The following is a 19,122-nucleotide window of genomic DNA, read 5'->3' on the forward strand; positions in this document are numbered from 1 at the left end:
AACTGCAAGTTAGTAAACGGATGTTGCACGTACCTGGCTATAATCTTCCGTACCCAACATGTTGCTCATTCACCTCGCTCTACCGAACCAACAAAACGGCAGTAACCTTTTCTTTGGACTAATAGAAGTTACATTACAAATGGTAAGCAAGCGATGTCAAACAGGGCATGAGATTGCCAAATGAATTATCGATTGCAATTGACCATAAACAAAGGACCAAGTCTACATGTTGCAGGAATGTAAATTCTACGGAGTAGTACATCTTTATTTGCTTCCTGATTATCTGCGGTTAGTCCTAAAATCCCCGATCGGTCGCCCGCCTCCGGTCGTCGCTCGAGGTTGCTGCTCTCCCGTCGTTTCTGCCGTCGGAGGTGCAATTTTAGCCGGGGCACTCGAATTGTTATGCCAAATCGAAGAATGAAGTGGGGGCGGGGCGATCATCCGGAGATGGGGAATTCAGATGGCTCTTTGATAGATTCCATCCATACCTGGAGCAGGATGTTTATCAAGCCGTCACGAACAGACGTCATGCTTCTTCGCTCTCTAAAATATTGGTTGCTTTCGCTACTCTCTTCTTTTTTTTGGAAGAGGTAGCAATCAGTACTTGTTGTCCTTATACGAACTTACTGCTCTGCTTCCAGCTGCTGCCGCTGCCGCTGCCGCATTGAAACAGAGGACTCGCGGAGGCGGGCCCGGCCCCTGCGAGCGACGCGCTGGCTCCCGACGACGCCGGCGCCGTCCCGATGCTCCACGAACCCAGGAAGCGGCCGTTCCCGTTCCCTTCGCCGCCGCCCAAGAGGAAATCGCTCGGCCCCGTCGTCCCCTCGAGGATCCTGGAGTACTCCAGGTAGTCCATCACGTCGTTGCCCTGCTGCTGCTGCGACTCCAGCACCGCGGCTGGCTTCGAGGACGCCGCCGCGGCCGCGTCCGTGGCGCGGCGGGCGGTGGCGGCCGCGGCGTCCTCGGGGAAGTTGAGCTTGGCGCGGCTCCCGCGGAAGCGGAGCGCGGCTGCGTCGTAGGCCCGCGCCGCGTCCTCGGCCGTGGCGAACGTCCCCAGCCACACCCGCGCCGCCTTCTGCGGGTCCCGGATCTCCGCCGCCCACTTCCCCCACGGCCGCCGCCTCACCCCTCGGTACTTCCTTGCCGACGCCGGCATCCCCTGCGGCTCTGTCGTTCCTTGGCACGACGAAGACGAAGACGACGCGTAGAGGAGCTGCTGCGCCTGGACGCCCGGCATGGCCAGCGGCGGGGCCGAGCATGGCGGGCCGCCGCGGCCGCTGGAGATGACGTGCGTGAGCGCGGACACGATCGCCGCCGTCTCCGCCGCGAGCGCCTGCTCCGAGAACGCCCCTGCCGCCGGCGCCGGCGTCGGCGGGGGCAGCATTGCTCTGTTCTTCCTGTCCTCGCTCGCAAACGCGCTCGGGGTACGGCACAGCAGCTTTTTGCAGGTCAAAGCATGTCGAGTCCTATTTATACTTCCCTTCCTTAAAATCCCCAACAGGAGTACAGGACCGACCAAAGCGGCGATCCAGAGCAGAGGAAGCGAACTTGGATTAAGCCGGCAATTACTTGGGTTAAACTGTGATTAGCGAAGGCGACGACGGTGCTGGGCGCAAATCCGCGCTCATCATTCAGGTAATGCTAAACAAATGGGAGGGTCAAGCGAAACCGACTTAGGCAAGCACCTCCTTCGCCATTAAGGATTCTGATGTCTGATGGCATGCTGCACGCATGCATCTCTGGCTTCGCGAAATGCTTGGCCTCTTCTTCCCCGCTCCGCGAGAAAAACTTGAACTGAACTTTTTCTTTGGATCCGTGTGTTCAAAGGCGCCGCTGGACTCTTGCTCTTTTTGCAGGCTGGACACAAACCATGACTTGAGTTTGACCATATTGAAGTCAGAAGGTAGCGGAGGCAAGAAAGATACGTCAGCGAGGCAAGCCCCACCGTAATCATTGGCACCTTCTGGTAGACCGGAATCCATGGGACCCTTACCGCAATTGGTGAATTTATTTTGGAGGAGAATATTTATCTCCAAAATATTTGCGGTTTGACGAAAATTTATGACATGCCTTAAAATATTTGGGGTGAATCCTTAACGTCTGCCTTGTTCGTCTGTTGTTACTGTTTGAGTAATTTTTATTATTTTGCATGTACTATTTTTTACAATAGATTATACTTTATTAAGTGACTAAAATTTGTTTAAGCATGGATGTATCTATATACTAAAATAGGTCTAGATACATGTAGTATTTTGACACTTAATATGACACGGTGGGAGTATCATAAATTCACGGCAACACAGTTCACCGACCAAAACTCATTTATGAAATCCCTTCTTTTACCCCCACATCAGGGGTGAATTCCAAACGACAAACAATGTGCCATGAACAATGAAGAGTCTAACCTTCGTCGGTCCATCATTCTCACTTGGCATTGGTCAATGTTGATCTCATCATCTGTAGCAATCGTGCAAACAGCAAGGGTGGTGCTAGGAGACGAATATCTACGTGACCGAAACAACTGTCATAAGATGACGCCAACAAAGCGTGAGGAGCACTGAAGGCATTGCAAGTGGGTCGACGTCAATAGGAGTGGAAAAGATGTCTCTGCATAAGTGCTTACTCCGTCACATATTAAGTGCAGAAATATTACATGTATCTAGATGTATTGTAGTATATAGATATATCTATATTTCGACAAATTTAAGTCACTTAATATGGAACGAAGGGAGTATTCATCAATGCCGAAGGCTATAAAAGAACGCGAAAGCGGGATGACCATGAGTTCGTGACAAGCGGCCAACATAGACAGTTCATACAATGATGAAGATTCCTGCAATTCCTTCTTACTCCAATACTCACTACATGGCCATCCAAAAACTTCATATGGTACACTATTCATCATTTATCTATTTGCAAATCTCAAAACACATTTTCTAAGCATGGATCAACATCCAACCATGCCTCTTTTTTGCGAGAATCCAACTGTGTTCTTTCACAAGAAACTCCATATATGACCTACAAACTAATAAATTTAGGAGTAAAAAAGTACACATTCAAAGAGTGCAGTTTCAGGGTTAAGAGTGTGCAAGTTTAGGTGACCAGTATGATTTTTTTTAAGTAGGCAACCGAGAATTAATCTACTTGTGTGGTTACATCCCAGACATTTTTGTGTTCAATTTGATTATTCATTTCATATGCTCCATCAATTCATCGTTAGGACAAACCTTTGACCAACAATTAAACCCCTAATGTAGTCCTCCCGTCCCATAGTAAGTGATTCAAATTTGTCTAAATATCGACGTATCTATATACTCAAATGTGCAGATACATGTAAATTTCAGCATTTAATATGATATAATTACATTTATATTAAAAAAATACTTAATAAGAATTGTGGCTTTTCATAGAAACAGAATCATCTTTGATGCTGCCAATAAAGATATCGAGGACGCTTTCAGAATGTTTAAAGAATATTTCACAAAGAGCCAAACCTAGCTTGAGAGAAGGCATGAGTGCCTGGTTGGACACTTTGTAGTTTACCTTCCTCCCACACTTGTAAATATTCATTGTACATACCATTAAAATTTATAAAATGATACAATAGGGACCTTCCCAACTATTTTTCATCAAAAAAAAGAAAGAATTATGGCTTTGTATGATGTTGACCACATATTCGAGGATCAGCTTGGACGGTGAGGACGGTACAATCTAGGGCCTGTACAAGCCAAAATGTATTTCTCTATCATATATTTATGGCTTTAGAACAAAAGAATATAAGCTTTATTTTCTTCCCTCGCCATGCTTGGATTGGTGCCAAAATATGTCATGCCATTTTTTTTTTGTCATGCATGTACTATCGTCTATTTATTTTTGGTTAAAGTAAGGCAACCCATGAGAAAACAAAACTTTAAACAATTTTTTGGCTAGCTAAATTTTAGCACGTCAAGCATAGGTTCAAACCAAACACACCTACAACTCCATTTTTTGGACAAAAGACCACAACTTCAAACACTTGCGGAGCCACCGCCTCGGGGGTTGCGACACTTAGTTTGGATCGGAGGCCGTGCTAAAAGGCTTTATAAAGGTAACCCGTACTGCAGAAGCGGGCTGGCTCCACCACTAACTTCAGAACACCGAAGTTACCAAAACCTTAAATGCACAAATTGGTCATTTACTATTGTTTACAACACGTCAAAACCTGTAAATGCACAAGTTGGCCATTTAGCCGTACATATGTCCAATCATCAAATTTCAAAGAAATCAAATTTATGTAAGACGATGGGACACATGAGAATTAAATGGTAAAATCAGGTAAACAAATCATCCTATATATATGGGTTAATTGTTACTCCCTCTGATCCTAAATTCTTGACTCATGCATCTATTCTTAAAAAACGTCTAGATACATATAATATTTCGATGACAATTTAGAATCAACGAGTAATTATTAGGATGATGTGTACTCCCTTTGTAGAGTTAAAGTTCTGTTAGTACTCTTCTCACAGCATGTATCTGTGCAATTTACCCAACTGTTGCGATTGCTAACCACGTTTCCCTAGCGGTCAATTTATCCAACTGTTTATTGAAGGCAAGGGCCGTCGGTACTCGGTTGTGTACAGCCGGACGAAAATGGTCGACGGGAACTGTGGATGCATTTCGGGTGGGGACGTGTCCACAGGCGATTGGTTGTTGTCGCACTTTTGGTGTCGCCGCCATGCTTTCTTTTCTGCGTACGGAGCGAGGTAAGCGGCGCATGTCTATGTACGGGATTGCAACCGCATGCGTTAGGCCGTACGGCGTGTACGGAAGGAAGGATCAGCGGCGAAGCTTTGGCCTTTCCGAGCCACGCTGTTGGAAGTAACCCGAAGTGTTCGATGGCCGGGAGTATCCATCGAAGTTGTCTGCTCCTACCACGCACTGTACGTCGCATTCCTCCTTGGGACCTGCGTGAAGTTTCTGAATCCTCGGTTTTGTGTTTGTGTACCCGCTGGCCCTTTGTCCGACTTGCCGCGGTATCGTACGCCGATCCTTATCCATTACGGACGACATTGGATGCTCATCTCTATCTCTAAATCTAGCCAACGGTTCTCACCCTGAGGAACCTGCACACTTCATTTTTCACCTTAGGATTGATTGTGTTTAGCGATTAATTAAAATCGAACCATACTCTACATGTCGCTTTGAACAAAGACAAACTTACAAATCAACATAAATTTGGCGAGCCATGCACAATGCAAAAACTATATTAAAAAAAGTCATATGTCGTTCAAAAGAGGCTAGCAACGATTACAAGAAAAAAGGTATGCCTTCCCTTTTTTCTATGCAAAAACTATACAAAAAAGTCATCTGTTGTTAGGAAGACAAAGCTGCTTGAGAAATGAGGGGTAGAAATAGAGGTGAAGAGGAAATGTGAAACCTGAGCCCGAGATGCAAATGCAGATAAATAAAACAAAATAAGGCGATGAAGAAAGCTTAACACGTCTGCACATCAAACTCCAAACTAAACGATAAAATTACGATAAAACAGATCCATAGAAATATTGTGATAATAAGGAGAATAAAAAAAATATGTACTCCTCCGATTCATATTAGTTGTCTAAAATTTGCCAAAAAATGGATGTACATATACTTAAAAGCGTTTAGATACACGTAATATTTCGACAATTAATATGGATCGAAGAAGTATTGCATTTTTTTTAAACAACCATGTGACTTTGTTATTTAAAACAAAGTACAATAGATTGATACAACTGAGATGAACATAAGTACTGAAGATCCTCTCTAGAACTAAAAGCTCCATCAGGGTCATTCAAAAATCAACGCTACTAGATTTATCCTTCACATTTTGACATTCCTCCTCGTTGGTGACGAAATTGTAGGACATTATCTTTGCACAAACTGGAGTAACCTATTATGTTTTGATAAGTTGCATGAGTCGTCCAACTCAAGCTGTGAAAACTTAAGACTGTTGAACACACCAAGGTCGGAGACACACCCCTTACGGTGAAACCGCTGCTTCATCGATGACTGAAGCTCACTTTGGCATTGCTGAATTGTGCTGCGCTGAACTTATTTATAATTTGCTGTGAAAAATTACACACAAAGTAGGGAAAAATTGTTTACCCAAACACAAAATAGTGAAAAGTGAGCTAAAAAAACGAGATTACGACAATCCACCGCAATGCTAAACAGAGACTCAATGAGGAAAAAGACCAAAATCACCAAAAGATGAGCGGCGAGAACCACCGACTCCATGTATTAGGCCACGACGCCTACATAAAAAACGGGGACTGAGCCATGACAATCTTGTGGACGACGCCATCTACACCGTCAAGATGCCACTCTGAAAAACACACAAATCTAACAAGAAAAAGAGCAAAATTAGATGCCAAACATTGATCAATGTTTTTCGGCCCCATCTCTCAACACTAGGTCGCATATTAGCATGTTAGTGACGCGACAATGCAACAAAGTTCGTATGGAAGTTATAGCTGACCATCGGGCTGGGGCCTAGTAAAAAACCATGCTCGACACGGTTTTTGCCACGAGAGCCTCTACCTTGAGCCCGCAAGCCGGCTCGGCCAGATTAAGTGTTTTTTCTTTTTTAAAAGTTATTCTATATTTGGCTCATCATCCCTCTAAATTCCGGTCCAACCCTTTTTTTTCTAATTTTTCTTTATTTTAGCCCATGTACTGAGCCCGTTTAAATTGGATGGTTTAGTCTATACCTGGGCAAACTCCGGGTCGGGCTTCATAAAAGCCCGACGGTCAAACCTGAAGCCCGAGCCCGGCCCGGCCTGAAGCTCGGAAAATAGGCCATTTAACCATTAAAATAATTATTTTTAGAATAAATAAATGTATTTTATACCTATTTTTTCTAAAACATACCCAATTTAAGCCATTTCGTTTTTTTTTCCAGGCTTTTGGGCCGGCCAGTCGGGCCGGGTCACCCATGCCCAGGTATAGTTTAGTCAGACTTAACAGGCCCAGGCCGGCCCGCCTGGGCTCGTTGTCGCGCCTGGGCCGGCAGGTGGCCATTTTGGGGCTGGCCCGGCCCAGGTCCTTTGTAGCCGAGCCGTGGCCCGGGCTCGGTCCGTTAACAAGGGCCAGCCCGGCTCGGTGGCCAGCTACCATGGAAGTAGAGGTAATTTCCAGATGACCACACCAGCCCGTCTCCCTAGTCTGGGAGCCCATCTACCTCTCCCTCCTTTTCTTTTTCCTTCCTGAACCGCACCCCTCCCTCGTTCTGGCCCATCTCGCCGCCGAGCGCCCCATCCCCCCCCCCCGCTCGTCTGACTCCTAGCGCATGACTGACTCCGGCCACGCAAGCGCCGCCGCCGCCTCCGGTTGATCTCCCCTTCGATTCTCTAGCTCCCGACCGTTTCTCCTCCCATCACCCACGAACCGATTCTGCCTATTTAGCTCCCCGATTCATCTCCTTACTCCCCAATTCGCAACTGAGGCAAAAATCAAGGTAACCTTGCCCTACTGGGTCCTCCGCCCATGCGGTCCTCCCCCTCCAGGTAGCCGCCTTGTTGTCGCACCGTCCAAGAGCTAGCACCGCACAATGGTATTCCTGCTGCTAAAAATCGTGTTCATCGATTCCTCCAGGAAGTCGTCTGTATTGGTTTTGTTATCTCTACTGAAGTTGCCAAGTTATTTTGCTTGCAGGAGGAAGAGCACATAGAGCCACCGCCGTACATACATATCGAGACTAACGATTTCTTGCACAGAAGGTGAGCAGTTTTACTCTCTGTACTTCTCTTCGTACCAATCCACTGTGTCAGAATTCATTGGGTCTTGCGGTTTTTGTTTGTAATGCAAATCTCATATTTGTGTTTGCAATGCGTGTAGGCACAAGCGGCAGAAAGAGGAAGACATAGCTGTATGTGAGTGCCAGTACAATCTGATGGATCCGGATAGTGCGTGTGGCGAGAGGTGCTGGAATGTCTCGACTAACACAGAATGCACTCCTGGTTATTGCCGCTGTGGCGTATATTGCAAGAACCAGGTTAGTTTTGGTTGTCTAAGTGTTGCTAATTTTAGGCCAACCTAACATCGTCTGGTTGTTATTACTCTTTGTTTTGTTCTCGGTGATCTGAAAGTTACATTGTACACTTTGTAAGTTGAAATAGCACCTACAAATGTTTGGTTCATACCTTTCAAATTCCCCCAAATCTTTTGGAATTTCTGTAGTATTCCTAGTTCAAATTCCTGTTACTCCGTACCTTATTATATTCCACACCCAATTCTTGTTATTCGAAATTTTGACGGAATGCTAAAGCGAAGTGTTGCAGTACAGTGAATCGTGTGTGTTCTCCATCATCTCCCACTGTATTTTTTCCTTCAAAAAGTAGAGCATACCCCCAGCGTCTGCATCAACTGATGCACAGAGCCATTATATTATTAAGGTCTCCAACATCATTCAAATGAACTTATTACAACTCATCAGAACTCTCCCACTGTATGGAATTGCTTTATATGAATTATTATACAATTTTGCTGAACTAAAGTTATTCGCAGGATGTTTTTTATGTACCACATTCCTTATCTCAAAATGTTTTTTTGTCATTTCATCAATTTTTCCGTTCGCAGCGATTTCAAAAATGTCAATATGCTAGGACAAGGTTGGTAAAAACTGAAGGGCGTGGATGGGGTCTTTTGGCCGAAGAGAATATTATGGTGACTACATTTATCTTGATGTTTGTTTTGCTTGCGTCCCATATACTCAGGTCAGCTTCAATAACTAGTTGTTGTCTTACTGATATTTATAGGCTGGACAATTTGTTATTGAATATTGTGGAGAAGTAATATCATGGAAGGAAGCCAAGCGGAGATCTCAAGCATATGAAGACCAGGGTATGCATATACTAGATCTTCCAATTAATTGTGTTGCCTTTTTGTTTGCTATAGCTCTTTGCTGTTGTTCCCCATTAGGTTTAATGGAGGCTTACATTATTTACCTCAACACTGCTGAGTCTATTGATGCAACAAAGAAAGGGAGTCTTGCCAGATTTATCAACCATTCGTGGTATGTTTGTAGCAAACACATAAGTCATCTGCTGTATTTTGTTTCTTTTATTTTCATTATTGATAACTACACATTTTGCCTCTTTTGCATTTTAATTATAAAATTAACAGCTTGTTATTGAACATTCAGCCAACCAAACTGTGAGACAAGGAAATGGAACGTCCTTGGGGAAGTAAGAGTTGGCATATTTGCAAAACAAGATATTCCTATTGGAATGGAATTATCCTATGACTACAACTTTGAGTGGTTTGGTGGTGCGATTGTGCGCTGCCTCTGTGGAGCTGCCAGCTGTTCCGGGTTTCTTGGGGCTAAATCACGTGGTTTCCAGGTGGGTGGAACAATTCTAATGTCATGTATCTCATTAACTTAATAAGAACCTATTTCATGCTCAACCTTCTAGTTTCTACACTAGGATTTGACAGAAGGAATCACCGGTATCTTTCTGGCCGTCCAATTAAAATTGCGGGCACTTACTGTAGAATTTGTCCCTTCTTTCCATTAGACCGATAACATAGCAGAAGAAAAGCACTGATAGCCCTTTGGTTTGGCGCCTTTGAATGTGTGCTGGCACAACTGTTCTGTGTTGCTTCATCTAAAAACTCTTTTCTGTTGTCTATTTATTTCATGGAAGATTGTATTATAACTAGGAGCACTATGTGATATAGTATTAGGAACCAGTTATCTCTTATTGTTAGCAAAATTTTCCTTCATTATTTGTGGCCGTACTTAATGCGTGCTTTATTTTCTGCCATGTTTTAGGAGGCCACATACTTGTGGGAAGATGATGATGACAGGTAAGCTTGTGCTTGTATGTAGTCTGCTGCATGGAGTTAAAGTTCGCGCACAGTTTTTCTTTTTGGAAATTAATTGGCATAACCTGATGAAGCTTTAGTTCAGTTACCTGACAATTTCTGAACTAAATCTCGGTTGCTAAAATGATCTATAGTTATCTTTGCCGATCAGATGATTCTGTATAGCAATACCCTCTTCCCCGAACTATGGTCAATAGGTATGTTTCCAAAGGGGTTTCTTAATTTAACGCTAGTTAGCAAATGAACTTGTCTTGGCAAGTGAATTTCTTATTGCTTGAAGTGCTAAAACGTTTTTGATGGGTACAACAATGCTGAACAATCCACCTCTAGGCATTACTAAGAGCATGACACATAATCATTTAGGTGATGTGGAGGAGAAAAGATGAGCGAGAAGGAAGTAACGGTTTGCACGTGTACCAAGATGTTAGAGCATCTCTAGCAGGTTCCTGAAAACCAATTTTAGGGATAGGAGAGAGAAGAAATTTTGAAAAAAAATTGTGCTCTCCTTCAGCAGAGGGTCGGAGTTGGTCGTGGGGAAGCCGCCGGTGGCCGGCGATGGCTGGAGGGTGGCGGCGCGGAGCCGGGTGGGACTTGAAAATTCTGATTCCTTGTAGTTGGGTTCCCGCAGAGCTTCTCTTGTTTTAGGGAACGAGGTCTTGGTTCCCTAGATTTGGGGATGAGGAGAGAGAAAATAGGGAATTTCTTAAAAAAAATAGGGATTGGGAATCGGATAGAGAACCTACTGTAGCACGTTTTCTGCTTGTTTTAGGGAACGGTGGCGGTTTTTAGGGATTGGGAACCAATTTAGCGAACCTCTAGTGATGCTCTTAGTAACAACCTAGTTTGTCTATTGAAGATACCATTGTTACTTAAAAGCTCATCTTGTAGGCTCCATGCTCTCACAATCATATGTTACTTTTTTTGGCCTAGTAACAAGTCATAGTAACAGGTCACCAGTAACAACTTGTTGGAGGGGGTATTTCTATGGAAAAGTTGAAATATCCTCTCTCCTCGAAGTAATGACCATACTAACCACTTGGTGGGGATGCCCTAATACTTCACATCTTATATGGCAGGTTTTCTGTTGAGAATATCCCAATTTATGATTCTACTGATGAAGAACATACAAGCATTCCCAAGGACATCCTTTTAGCAAAAAATGAGCCAATTACCCAGAGAAGCAACAACAGCACAGTCCAGAGCACTGAGAATCCTGGTATAGCAATTTCAAATGAACTCATGGCAATGACTGTTGAACCATTGATGGCAGGCTCAAATGAACTCACGCCAATGACTGTTGAGCCATTGATGGCAAGCTCAAATGGACTCACACCAATGACAATTGAACCATTGAGAGCTATTCCAATGGGAGTTGATTTTGTTGAGAATGGATCAACTGAATACGGTGCACAATATGCTGACGATGTTCTTGAAAATTCAGCTCATAGAGTTGCAAAGCTCCAGAATCAAAGTTCCCCCCAGAGCAAGAACCACCATACAGAGTTGGTTCCAGTGAGATCCAAACCCAAATTTCGTGGTGGAAAAGCTAAACGTGGTCTACGCAAGCAACTGAACGTTGCGGATATCTGTGACCGGTTATCATCAGCTGTGGCACGCGAGGAGATATTGTACTGCGAGGTAAACACCTATTACAACCTTCTTGTCTTGAGTACTGCACTGGAAACTAAATTTTTTGCATGTTCATGGTGTTTTTCTGAATCAAATTTTGCAGGAAGTGAAGAAGCAGGCCACTGCTGAAATTGACTCCCTGTACGATGAGATCAGGCCAGCAATTGAAGAACACGAGAGGGACAGCCAAGACAACGTGTCTACAAGCCTCGCAGAGAAGTGGATCGAGGCCAGCTGCTGCAAGTACAAAGCTGAGTTTGATCTATCTGCTGCCATTATCAAGAACATGGCATCCACACCCCTACGAGGAAAAGAAGACGTGATCCCCGGAGAACGGAATGGACTGTTATACCTGCAAAACGGTACCTGATTCAGCTGGAAGCGCGAGTTTGTGAGCAATCATTGGAAAACCAGTGGTGATAGCTATGCGAATAGTTTAGATTTGGAAACCCGCCTAGTTGATATTATTATTTAGATTCAAAGTGTTGTAAGGTGATAATTTTCCTCAATAAATATGCAGCAATCCGGTTAACATTTTGTTGCATCCTACTATTTGAGTTAACCATCCATTTTTTTTTCTAAAACTAACCACGCCCCTATGACCAAGTTGAAGGAAGAGATGCAAAACAAAAAAATAAAAAAATATTCCACCAAGGATATATATTGTGTAACAACATTTTTTAGGTGTCCCCACGCTAATTAGGAACCATACCATAAGTTCTCTTAAAAAATTTATGGCGTAAGAAAATGAAATCAGTCCAAAAAAATGAAAATCTGGTAACTACCATCCGCCTTTAAACACCACTTACTATTTAATCGTAAATCAAACTTATAAAAACTTGAATAGGTTTATATAAATATCATTATACCAAACAAATACACGTAAATATATATTTTATGTGTGTGCAATGATACTCCTTCGGTTTCATATTAAGTGACGAAATATTACATGTATCTTGACGCTTTCTGGATACAGACACATTCATATTTCGGCAAATTTGAGTCACTTAATATGGGATGGAGGGAGTACTTAATTGTCGTTATAATTGTTGGTATATTGTCTACAAAATTGGTCACATTAATACCCTCCATCCATAATAAGTTATGTACTAAATCCCAGACACTTATTATGGACCTGAGCGAGTTGTTGTTTTCTCTTTAATCAAATAACCACTCTCAATTCTCGCAAAAAACAAACAAGTAACCACTCTCAAATTTTCAAAACAAAATCCAACTCCAGACACCAACAATGCCTTCTTCTCAATACTGGTGTCTTTCTTTACCTTTTTCTTTTCTTTCTATCCCTCTCTTGAGTCCTGACCTGGCTCGAGTTGCCGCCATGTTGTAACTTAGTATCACCACCAAAGCTTTATATCACCGACACCTCTGCATGCCCCGTGCGTGCCGCCATTGTCGGTCTTGTTCTACCGTCGTTGTTGTCCATCCCCTCCGCAATCTTGGTCATTGGTTTCTCTGATCCAGTGATTAGTTAAACCTCCTTGATCTGCACAATTTTTGGGTGGTGACACCATTTAGACCCTCTTGGCCTCCTCCTCGTAGTGAGAGTTCCCTACCGGCTGTTTTATGACAATTAAAAATTCGTTCATGAAACATTAACCAGGATCCACTTTAAAACTGTATAAGTTTGTATCTAATTTTCCACGCCACTAGATGCTTCGAAAATGAGTTTATCTTTGGTACCTTTAAAAATATTTTTTGCTAGTTAATCAGAATACCACAAAACAGACCCACTGCAATAAGAACAAATATCTGTATTTTAAATACGCGATGCAGAGTCGTTCTGATTTAAAAATCGGATGAATTTCCAGCCCATCTATCTTTCACTCCTCTCGTCCCCTGCCGGAACCCAACTACTCCCTCTGATCCTAAATTCTTGATTCAAATTTGTCTAAATATGGATGTATCTATTTTTAAAAAACGTCTAGATACATGTAATATTTCGACAATTTAGAATCAGACAGACTATCTCTCACTCCTCTCATCCTCTGCTTCCGGGCTTCTGGCCCATCTCGCCGCCGAGCTCCCCCATCCCCCTCGTTCCAGATGTTCTCAAAAAAAGAAAAGGAAAATCCCCCTCGCTTGTCTCGCTCTCCCTCCCTACTCGGGCACGGCTGACTCCAGTAACGCCGCCGCCGCCGGTTGATCTCCCCGTCGATTCTCTTGCTCCCGACCGTTTCTCCTCCCATCACTCCACGAACCGATTCTTCCCTTTAGCTCCCCGTTTCATCTCCTTAATACCCCCAGTTCATAACTGAGGCAAAAATCGAAGGTAGCGCGGCCGCGCTACCTTGCCCTACTGGGTCCTGCGCCCATGAATCTGACTGATGCAAATTATTTCTATTGATCCAGGTGTGGTAAAATTGGTCAAGTAGGAAAAACTCTGGAATGGAAACAAATTTAGGTATCTAAGTGCTGATTCTGTTTATGCAAAGGATAGTTGGGCAGGGCGAGTCTAGTCATGGGAAGGTTTGAGCACGGCAATCTACTGGTATCTCTTAGTGACGGAAACCGGCATGGTTATAGTCTTACAGCCGTAGCTGTTGTACTGGGGATGGCAGCTGCTGGGTTGTGCAAAGCGCTTCATAGCAGTTCTGTTATACCATCATGGGATTTTCGGAAGTTCTTTTCAGGATCAGAGAGACTATACTACTCTGGAGGCCTGGAAAATCTTGGCAATAATTGCTTTCTTAATGTTATCCTGCAGGTAGTTCCTATTTATAATGAATTGATATTGCGGTGTGCTTCATGTGTCATTTCATCATTGTGTTGGAGTTCATGCTAAATGGGAGAATGTTTCCTTGACAGGCACTTGCGAGCTGTGGCCATTTTGTGTCCTCTCTAGATGGTTTGCTTGTAAGTGATGGCGCACTACCTGAGGAACAGTCTGAGAAAATGCCTCTTATCTTTGCTTTAAGTTCCCTTTTAAAAGGTATTTTTGTTAATAGGCAGTTATGCACTGTTAAGCTTTTTAGCATCTTCAAGTTTATCAGTCGTTTGTCTACGATTAGTGTTTAAAAATCAAAATAAGTTTGTCTACAATTAGTAGTCAGTGCATATGTGTAGTTTTCTGCACTTGAGTTTATTCTAAACAGCTTGAGTACTATTATAAAATGTATTCCCCATGGGTGGAACCAATACTTCTTTTGATTTTTAAACACAGTCTCCTTCCCAACCTAACCTCCATTTCGATGTTTATGGATCTTTTATACTGAAGTGCTGAACTCCCATGTCATTGCAATTACATTGCCTCGTAGTTGGTATAATAGATTTTTTTTAAATTGTGAATGCCCAGTTTTTAGGTTGTTCCTAATTTAGTATTTTTGTTGTAAATTCTATTTCTACTGAATGAATCTTTGTTGTGTGTAGACTTGAGCATAGTTCGAGGCGAAAGAACTGTACTGAATCCTCGAAGAGTAATGCATGCTTTGAGCTTCTATGTTAGCCACTTCAATTTGACCAGACAGCAGGCATGGTGTCTTCTTCCATATATTCTTCTCCACAAATTTTTACCTATCTATCATATATATATATATGTATATGATAAGAACTATTTTATCCACATAGGATGCTTCGGAAGCTTTTCTTCATCTATTGACATCAATGAGGGATGAATTTTCCCATTGTTATGTACCGCATAGGAGCTCTCTGGCAGACATCACCATGTTTCCCTCCAAAGTATACATGCAAAGGGAAGGTTACGAACCTGAATGCAGGCGCTGGATAAAAAACATATTTGGTCCCTTTGATGGGACTATTGGCAGCACATTATCTTGCAGAAATTGTTCATCTGTGGTAGATATCTCTGCCTCTTTTTTGACCATCAACATATAATTTATGAACTATTTAAATACTGTTGTTTCTACAGCCACCTGTATTTCTATTGCTAGATGCATTTTACCCCTTACTGAACACATCTTGTTCTTGACTTTGTCAATCTCCAATCCATACCTTGGATCATCATTTTTCTAGCTACACGCTAGTGTATTTTGTTTAGGATAGAAAGTATGATATTATGAAATCTACTAAGTTTTCTATGTGATTAATAGAATATTTTTTGTGTACTAGCACACCGCGCATTGGTACGGACTAAAAAAATACACAACATATTTAAAGGGAAAGTTGTATTATCATCTATTATCTTAAATCATATAATCCATATTTGTTCTCATCTCATTGATTTGTGCCAGCTGCCAAATCAACAACTGATGCAGTCTGAATGTGTGATGGACCGCCGCTAGTAATTGAGTCTTTTATAGGAGTGAAGATATCTGATGGTTCACATGAGAGAATTATCAGTTTATCACACAGAAACCTGCCAATTTGGATGTTAGGTGTAAGAGAAATTTGGATTTCATAATTTATTGCTTATGATAACCTCCTACATGGCCAACCTTTTATAAGGGTTACTGACACCTGTCCTGACTCGAACGAAGATACTATATGTACATGGACCCAGCTAAATAATCTCCCTGGGAAGGGTGCCTAATATGCTAATAACACACATGGACTCTACTCCCCTAACCCTATAGCTGCTGCGTGCTCCGGCTGCTCTCTTTCTGCATTCCCTGGCTGAGTCCAAAATAAGAGGACTGTCTTAGCTGTAGCTGACTTTACAGCAACATTTATTTAGTAACAGAGGGAGTTTGTTGGACACATGCATGTTATGTTTCATCATAACTATTGATTTTCTGCCCTCATTGTTGTTAATGTATCACAGCTGTCATTGGACTTCGAGAATTTTCACTGCCTGCCGCTCTCACCTGTTTCTGATAGAGATGGAGATATTGTATGTCCAAGCGAACCTTGCTAAGCTTTGTTTACTCAGGATACATCAATTGGTACTATGATTCGTGCATTATCCATAATGCTTTGTCTCCTCTGTCTTATTGTATGTCATTCAGATTAATGGGTGTACTTTGGTGGATTGCCTGAAGCACTTCACTGTGCTGGAGCATATCGACAATTATCGTTGTGATCATTGTTGGCATAGTGCTGCTGCCAAATATTTCTCTCGTCAGTCAGAAGTCGATGAGGTAATTCTTGCTCATATTTTGCAAGGAAGTTGTACTTCTTCCCCAGTTGAGTTTGATATGGTACCTTATTGATATCTTGCCAGGAAAAGGTTAACAAACTGCGCACCTGTGTCGACTATGACAGTTGTAGTTGCAGGCACATATTTGGTCCGGAAAAAATAGCGTGGACAGTATCTTCAAAAGCAACGAAGCAGTTGGCTATCACTCGTTGTCCGAAGGTATCCACAGTTGTAATACACTTTTCTAAAATTACATGAAGTAGTGTCTAAAAATGGCATGACACCTATATTAATGTCCTGTTCCAGATCTTGTGCATTCATTTGCTACGTGCTTCTATTAGTCTAGATGGTGAACTCATAAAGCGCGAGGTAAGCAGTAAAAGCATGTGAAACATTGCCACTTTCTATCACTCCATATGTATAATGTGCTGAATGATCTTTACTTTGATTGCAGGGACACATTTCTTTTCCTTTACTTCTCGATCTATCCCCATTTGCAGGAGGCACATTCAGCAATGGTCATGGACCTGAACCTTCAGCAATGAACATGCAAAAATATGACCAGCCATCTCTCCATCTGTATCGACAACTAAATGCACAGATGCCCATTAATATGTTTCCTACTGGTGGGAACTTGTCAAGTCATCCACACAAGGATGAATTGACAAATGGTGGTGGATGCTCACCGTACAAGGCATGTTATCTGCTTTCTACTCCCTCCGTTTCAAATAATCTGTACATGCATCCTTTTAGAGACACAATAAGGCAAATGGACAAAATATCACTTGATCTCCCTCTTCATACTATATTTACAATTAAGTTTAAACGGAGGGAGTAACATTTTTTAGGCCCTGTTTGGAACACAGGATAGGTAAAATGCTGGAAAAGGAAAAGTACTGACATGGCATACATCTTCAATCCTATAGGAAATAAAAACATAGGATTTAGGAAGAGAGCCATTTGGAACACAGGAATACAAAAAGGGCAGAAATTTAGTAAACATAAAAAGCGGTATAAGTTGTAATACACAAAAGACCCCACCTGTCAGCATGAAGTTTAGGTAACCACCTGTGCCACGTGTACATCCATCCATAACCTTCATCATACCAGCCGGTTACACATATTCCATGGAGAAGATAAATCTAATCCTTATCCTCTCGGAGACTCGAACAGGGTCCAAACAACACAATGTTTCTTGTACTGAATCCAGCCTACTCTTGTTAGGATATGAGAGGCTTCGGATTGGGTCATCAGGTAGGGGCATCGCCATACCAGTCTGTTCAGCGTAGAACCGCCATGGTGTTTCAGGGCTTCAGGCTGAAAACGGGTGCAGGCAGCAGCATTGGAACTTTACTTTTGAGGGGCTCTCTCCTTCGCTGGCTGAGGCAGGATCGACCTCTTGACATCAGCCAAGTAGGCCTCTTGACGACCGCGGAGCGGGCCTCTTGATTTGATCTCCCTATCACCTTGTTGGTGGAGCCATAGGCTGGAGCTGGAGCGGCACCGGTGTGAACATGCTCATGGTGAGTTGTCGACGGCAGGAGTTGCACTCTCTCGTGCTTGTAGGTTGGTCTGTATCTTTGCCTCTTTCCTACGTGAGATAAAAAGAGCTCGGGGCAGATGTTTTGTGTCCTTCAAATCGTAGGGTAGGAGTCCATTCCTATTGTTTGTCCCCAAAAGGGCTCAAAGGAGTCCATTCCTATGGAATCCAGTTGCTAGGGAAAACCTGTGAAATTCCCTTATTCGAAACCGTCCCTTGATTTATCTATAGATAATGATGATGATGGCCTTCCTCATCATCTCTATGAAATTACAACTTATATGATGAATTTATTTACCCTCTTGTTCTCAGGGAAATGTTGCTGTGGCTACAAGTTCTTTATCACCATCCTCATCAAGAAATGAGTTATATGGTCTTTCAGCTGTCATTGAGCACTATGGTATATGCGGAGGTGGGCATTATGCAGCATACAGGAGAGTACTGTCAAATTCTGACACTGGTGATCTAGTGGGGCCTCGTCGCAGACACTGGCTTTACGTCTCTGATGATCATGTATCACAAGTGTCAGAGGGTGATGTTTTGGCTGCGGAAGCCACACTCCTCTTCTACGAAAGACTCTAGCAGTGGCCTGCTGAGTCTGAACTGTACTTCGAGATACATCGTGTTATTTTTTGAAATATCTGATGCCGTAGGATGTAGCATGCCAAGAAATACCCTCTTTTATTTGAGCATCTTGGACAAACAATAACTCAGGCCAGTGGCAATTTTGTTCGAATGGCTATCAACTAAGATAACACTGCAATCCGGGTTTCTAAATATTGCGAGTGTTATTGCAGTGCAAGTTCAAACTAGGTGTGGTCAGATTCTTGACAGAGTGGGAGAAAGAAACCCTCAATCGGACACCTGCCTTAAGCCAACTGGTAAGTTGTTGTGTTCTTGTCTTCTCTGTTCTCTTGTGCTACAAGCTTCTCAAGGGCTTTAAAACGGCAAGGCAATCACAACTTTTTCAGTTGCTGCCAAATCTGATGCTATATACCTGCTGAAGCTTTGTAGCTGTTACTTGGCATATATCTGCAAAATGTTCGGCGAGATA

At 42.8% G+C, this 19,122-nt stretch overlaps 3 protein-coding genes across 5 annotated transcripts; 2 read left to right on the plus strand and 1 right to left on the minus strand.

Moving 5' to 3' along the window:
* Nucleotides 1–159: 159 nt before the first annotated feature.
* On the minus strand, nt 160–1,237 carry LOC104581363 (ethylene-responsive transcription factor ERF110). Its single transcript, XM_014895660.2, has 2 exons — nt 624–1,237; nt 160–488 (listed from the first exon to the last, which is right to left on the minus strand). The coding sequence occupies exons 1-2, from the start codon at nt 1,235–1,237 to the stop codon at nt 401–403; spliced, it is 702 nt and encodes a 233-aa protein (XP_014751146.2). The 3' UTR covers nt 160–400.
* Nucleotides 1,238–7,247: 6,010 nt separating this feature from the next.
* LOC100826505 (histone-lysine N-methyltransferase ASHH1) lies at nt 7,248–12,024 on the plus strand. The gene is made up of 10 exons (XM_003579700.4): nt 7,248–7,573; nt 7,675–7,739; nt 7,858–8,014; nt 8,599–8,685; nt 8,778–8,862; nt 8,941–9,034; nt 9,164–9,362; nt 9,794–9,828; nt 10,923–11,484; nt 11,579–12,024. The coding sequence occupies exons 1-10, from the start codon at nt 7,571–7,573 to the stop codon at nt 11,843–11,845; spliced, it is 1,554 nt and encodes a 517-aa protein (XP_003579748.1). The 5' UTR covers nt 7,248–7,570; the 3' UTR covers nt 11,846–12,024.
* A 1,470-nt stretch (nt 12,025–13,494) lies between these two features.
* On the plus strand, nt 13,495–18,864 carry LOC100826818 (ubiquitin carboxyl-terminal hydrolase 27). Of its 3 annotated transcripts, none has more exons than XR_002960909.1 (11): nt 13,495–14,200; nt 14,302–14,425; nt 14,863–14,963; nt 15,061–15,288; nt 16,214–16,282; nt 16,398–16,529; nt 16,613–16,747; nt 16,835–16,897; nt 16,983–17,222; nt 17,753–18,051; nt 18,381–18,518. XR_002960909.1 is itself a non-coding variant. In XM_024455705.1 (11 exons), exons 2-11 carry the CDS (start codon nt 13,955–13,957, stop codon nt 18,648–18,650), a joined length of 1,608 nt encoding a protein of 535 aa, XP_024311473.1. In that variant the 5' UTR covers nt 13,498–13,845; nt 13,934–13,954; the 3' UTR covers nt 18,651–18,864. The 3 variants fall into 3 exon arrangements, 2 of the variants coding, with proteins under 2 accessions (XP_024311473.1, XP_024311472.1); XM_024455705.1 differs by lacking the exon at nt 17,753–18,051 and having other exon boundaries at nt 13,498–13,845; nt 13,934–14,200; nt 18,381–18,864; XM_024455704.1 differs by lacking the exon at nt 17,753–18,051 and having other exon boundaries at nt 13,498–13,765; nt 13,846–14,200; nt 18,381–18,864.
* The last annotated feature ends 258 nt before the right edge of the window (nt 18,865–19,122 follow it).

Source organism: Brachypodium distachyon, chromosome 5 (genome assembly GCF_000005505.3).
Source record: "Brachypodium distachyon strain Bd21 chromosome 5, Brachypodium_distachyon_v3.0, whole genome shotgun sequence".
In the NCBI taxonomy this organism is placed as follows: Eukaryota; Viridiplantae; Streptophyta; class Magnoliopsida; order Poales; family Poaceae; genus Brachypodium; species Brachypodium distachyon.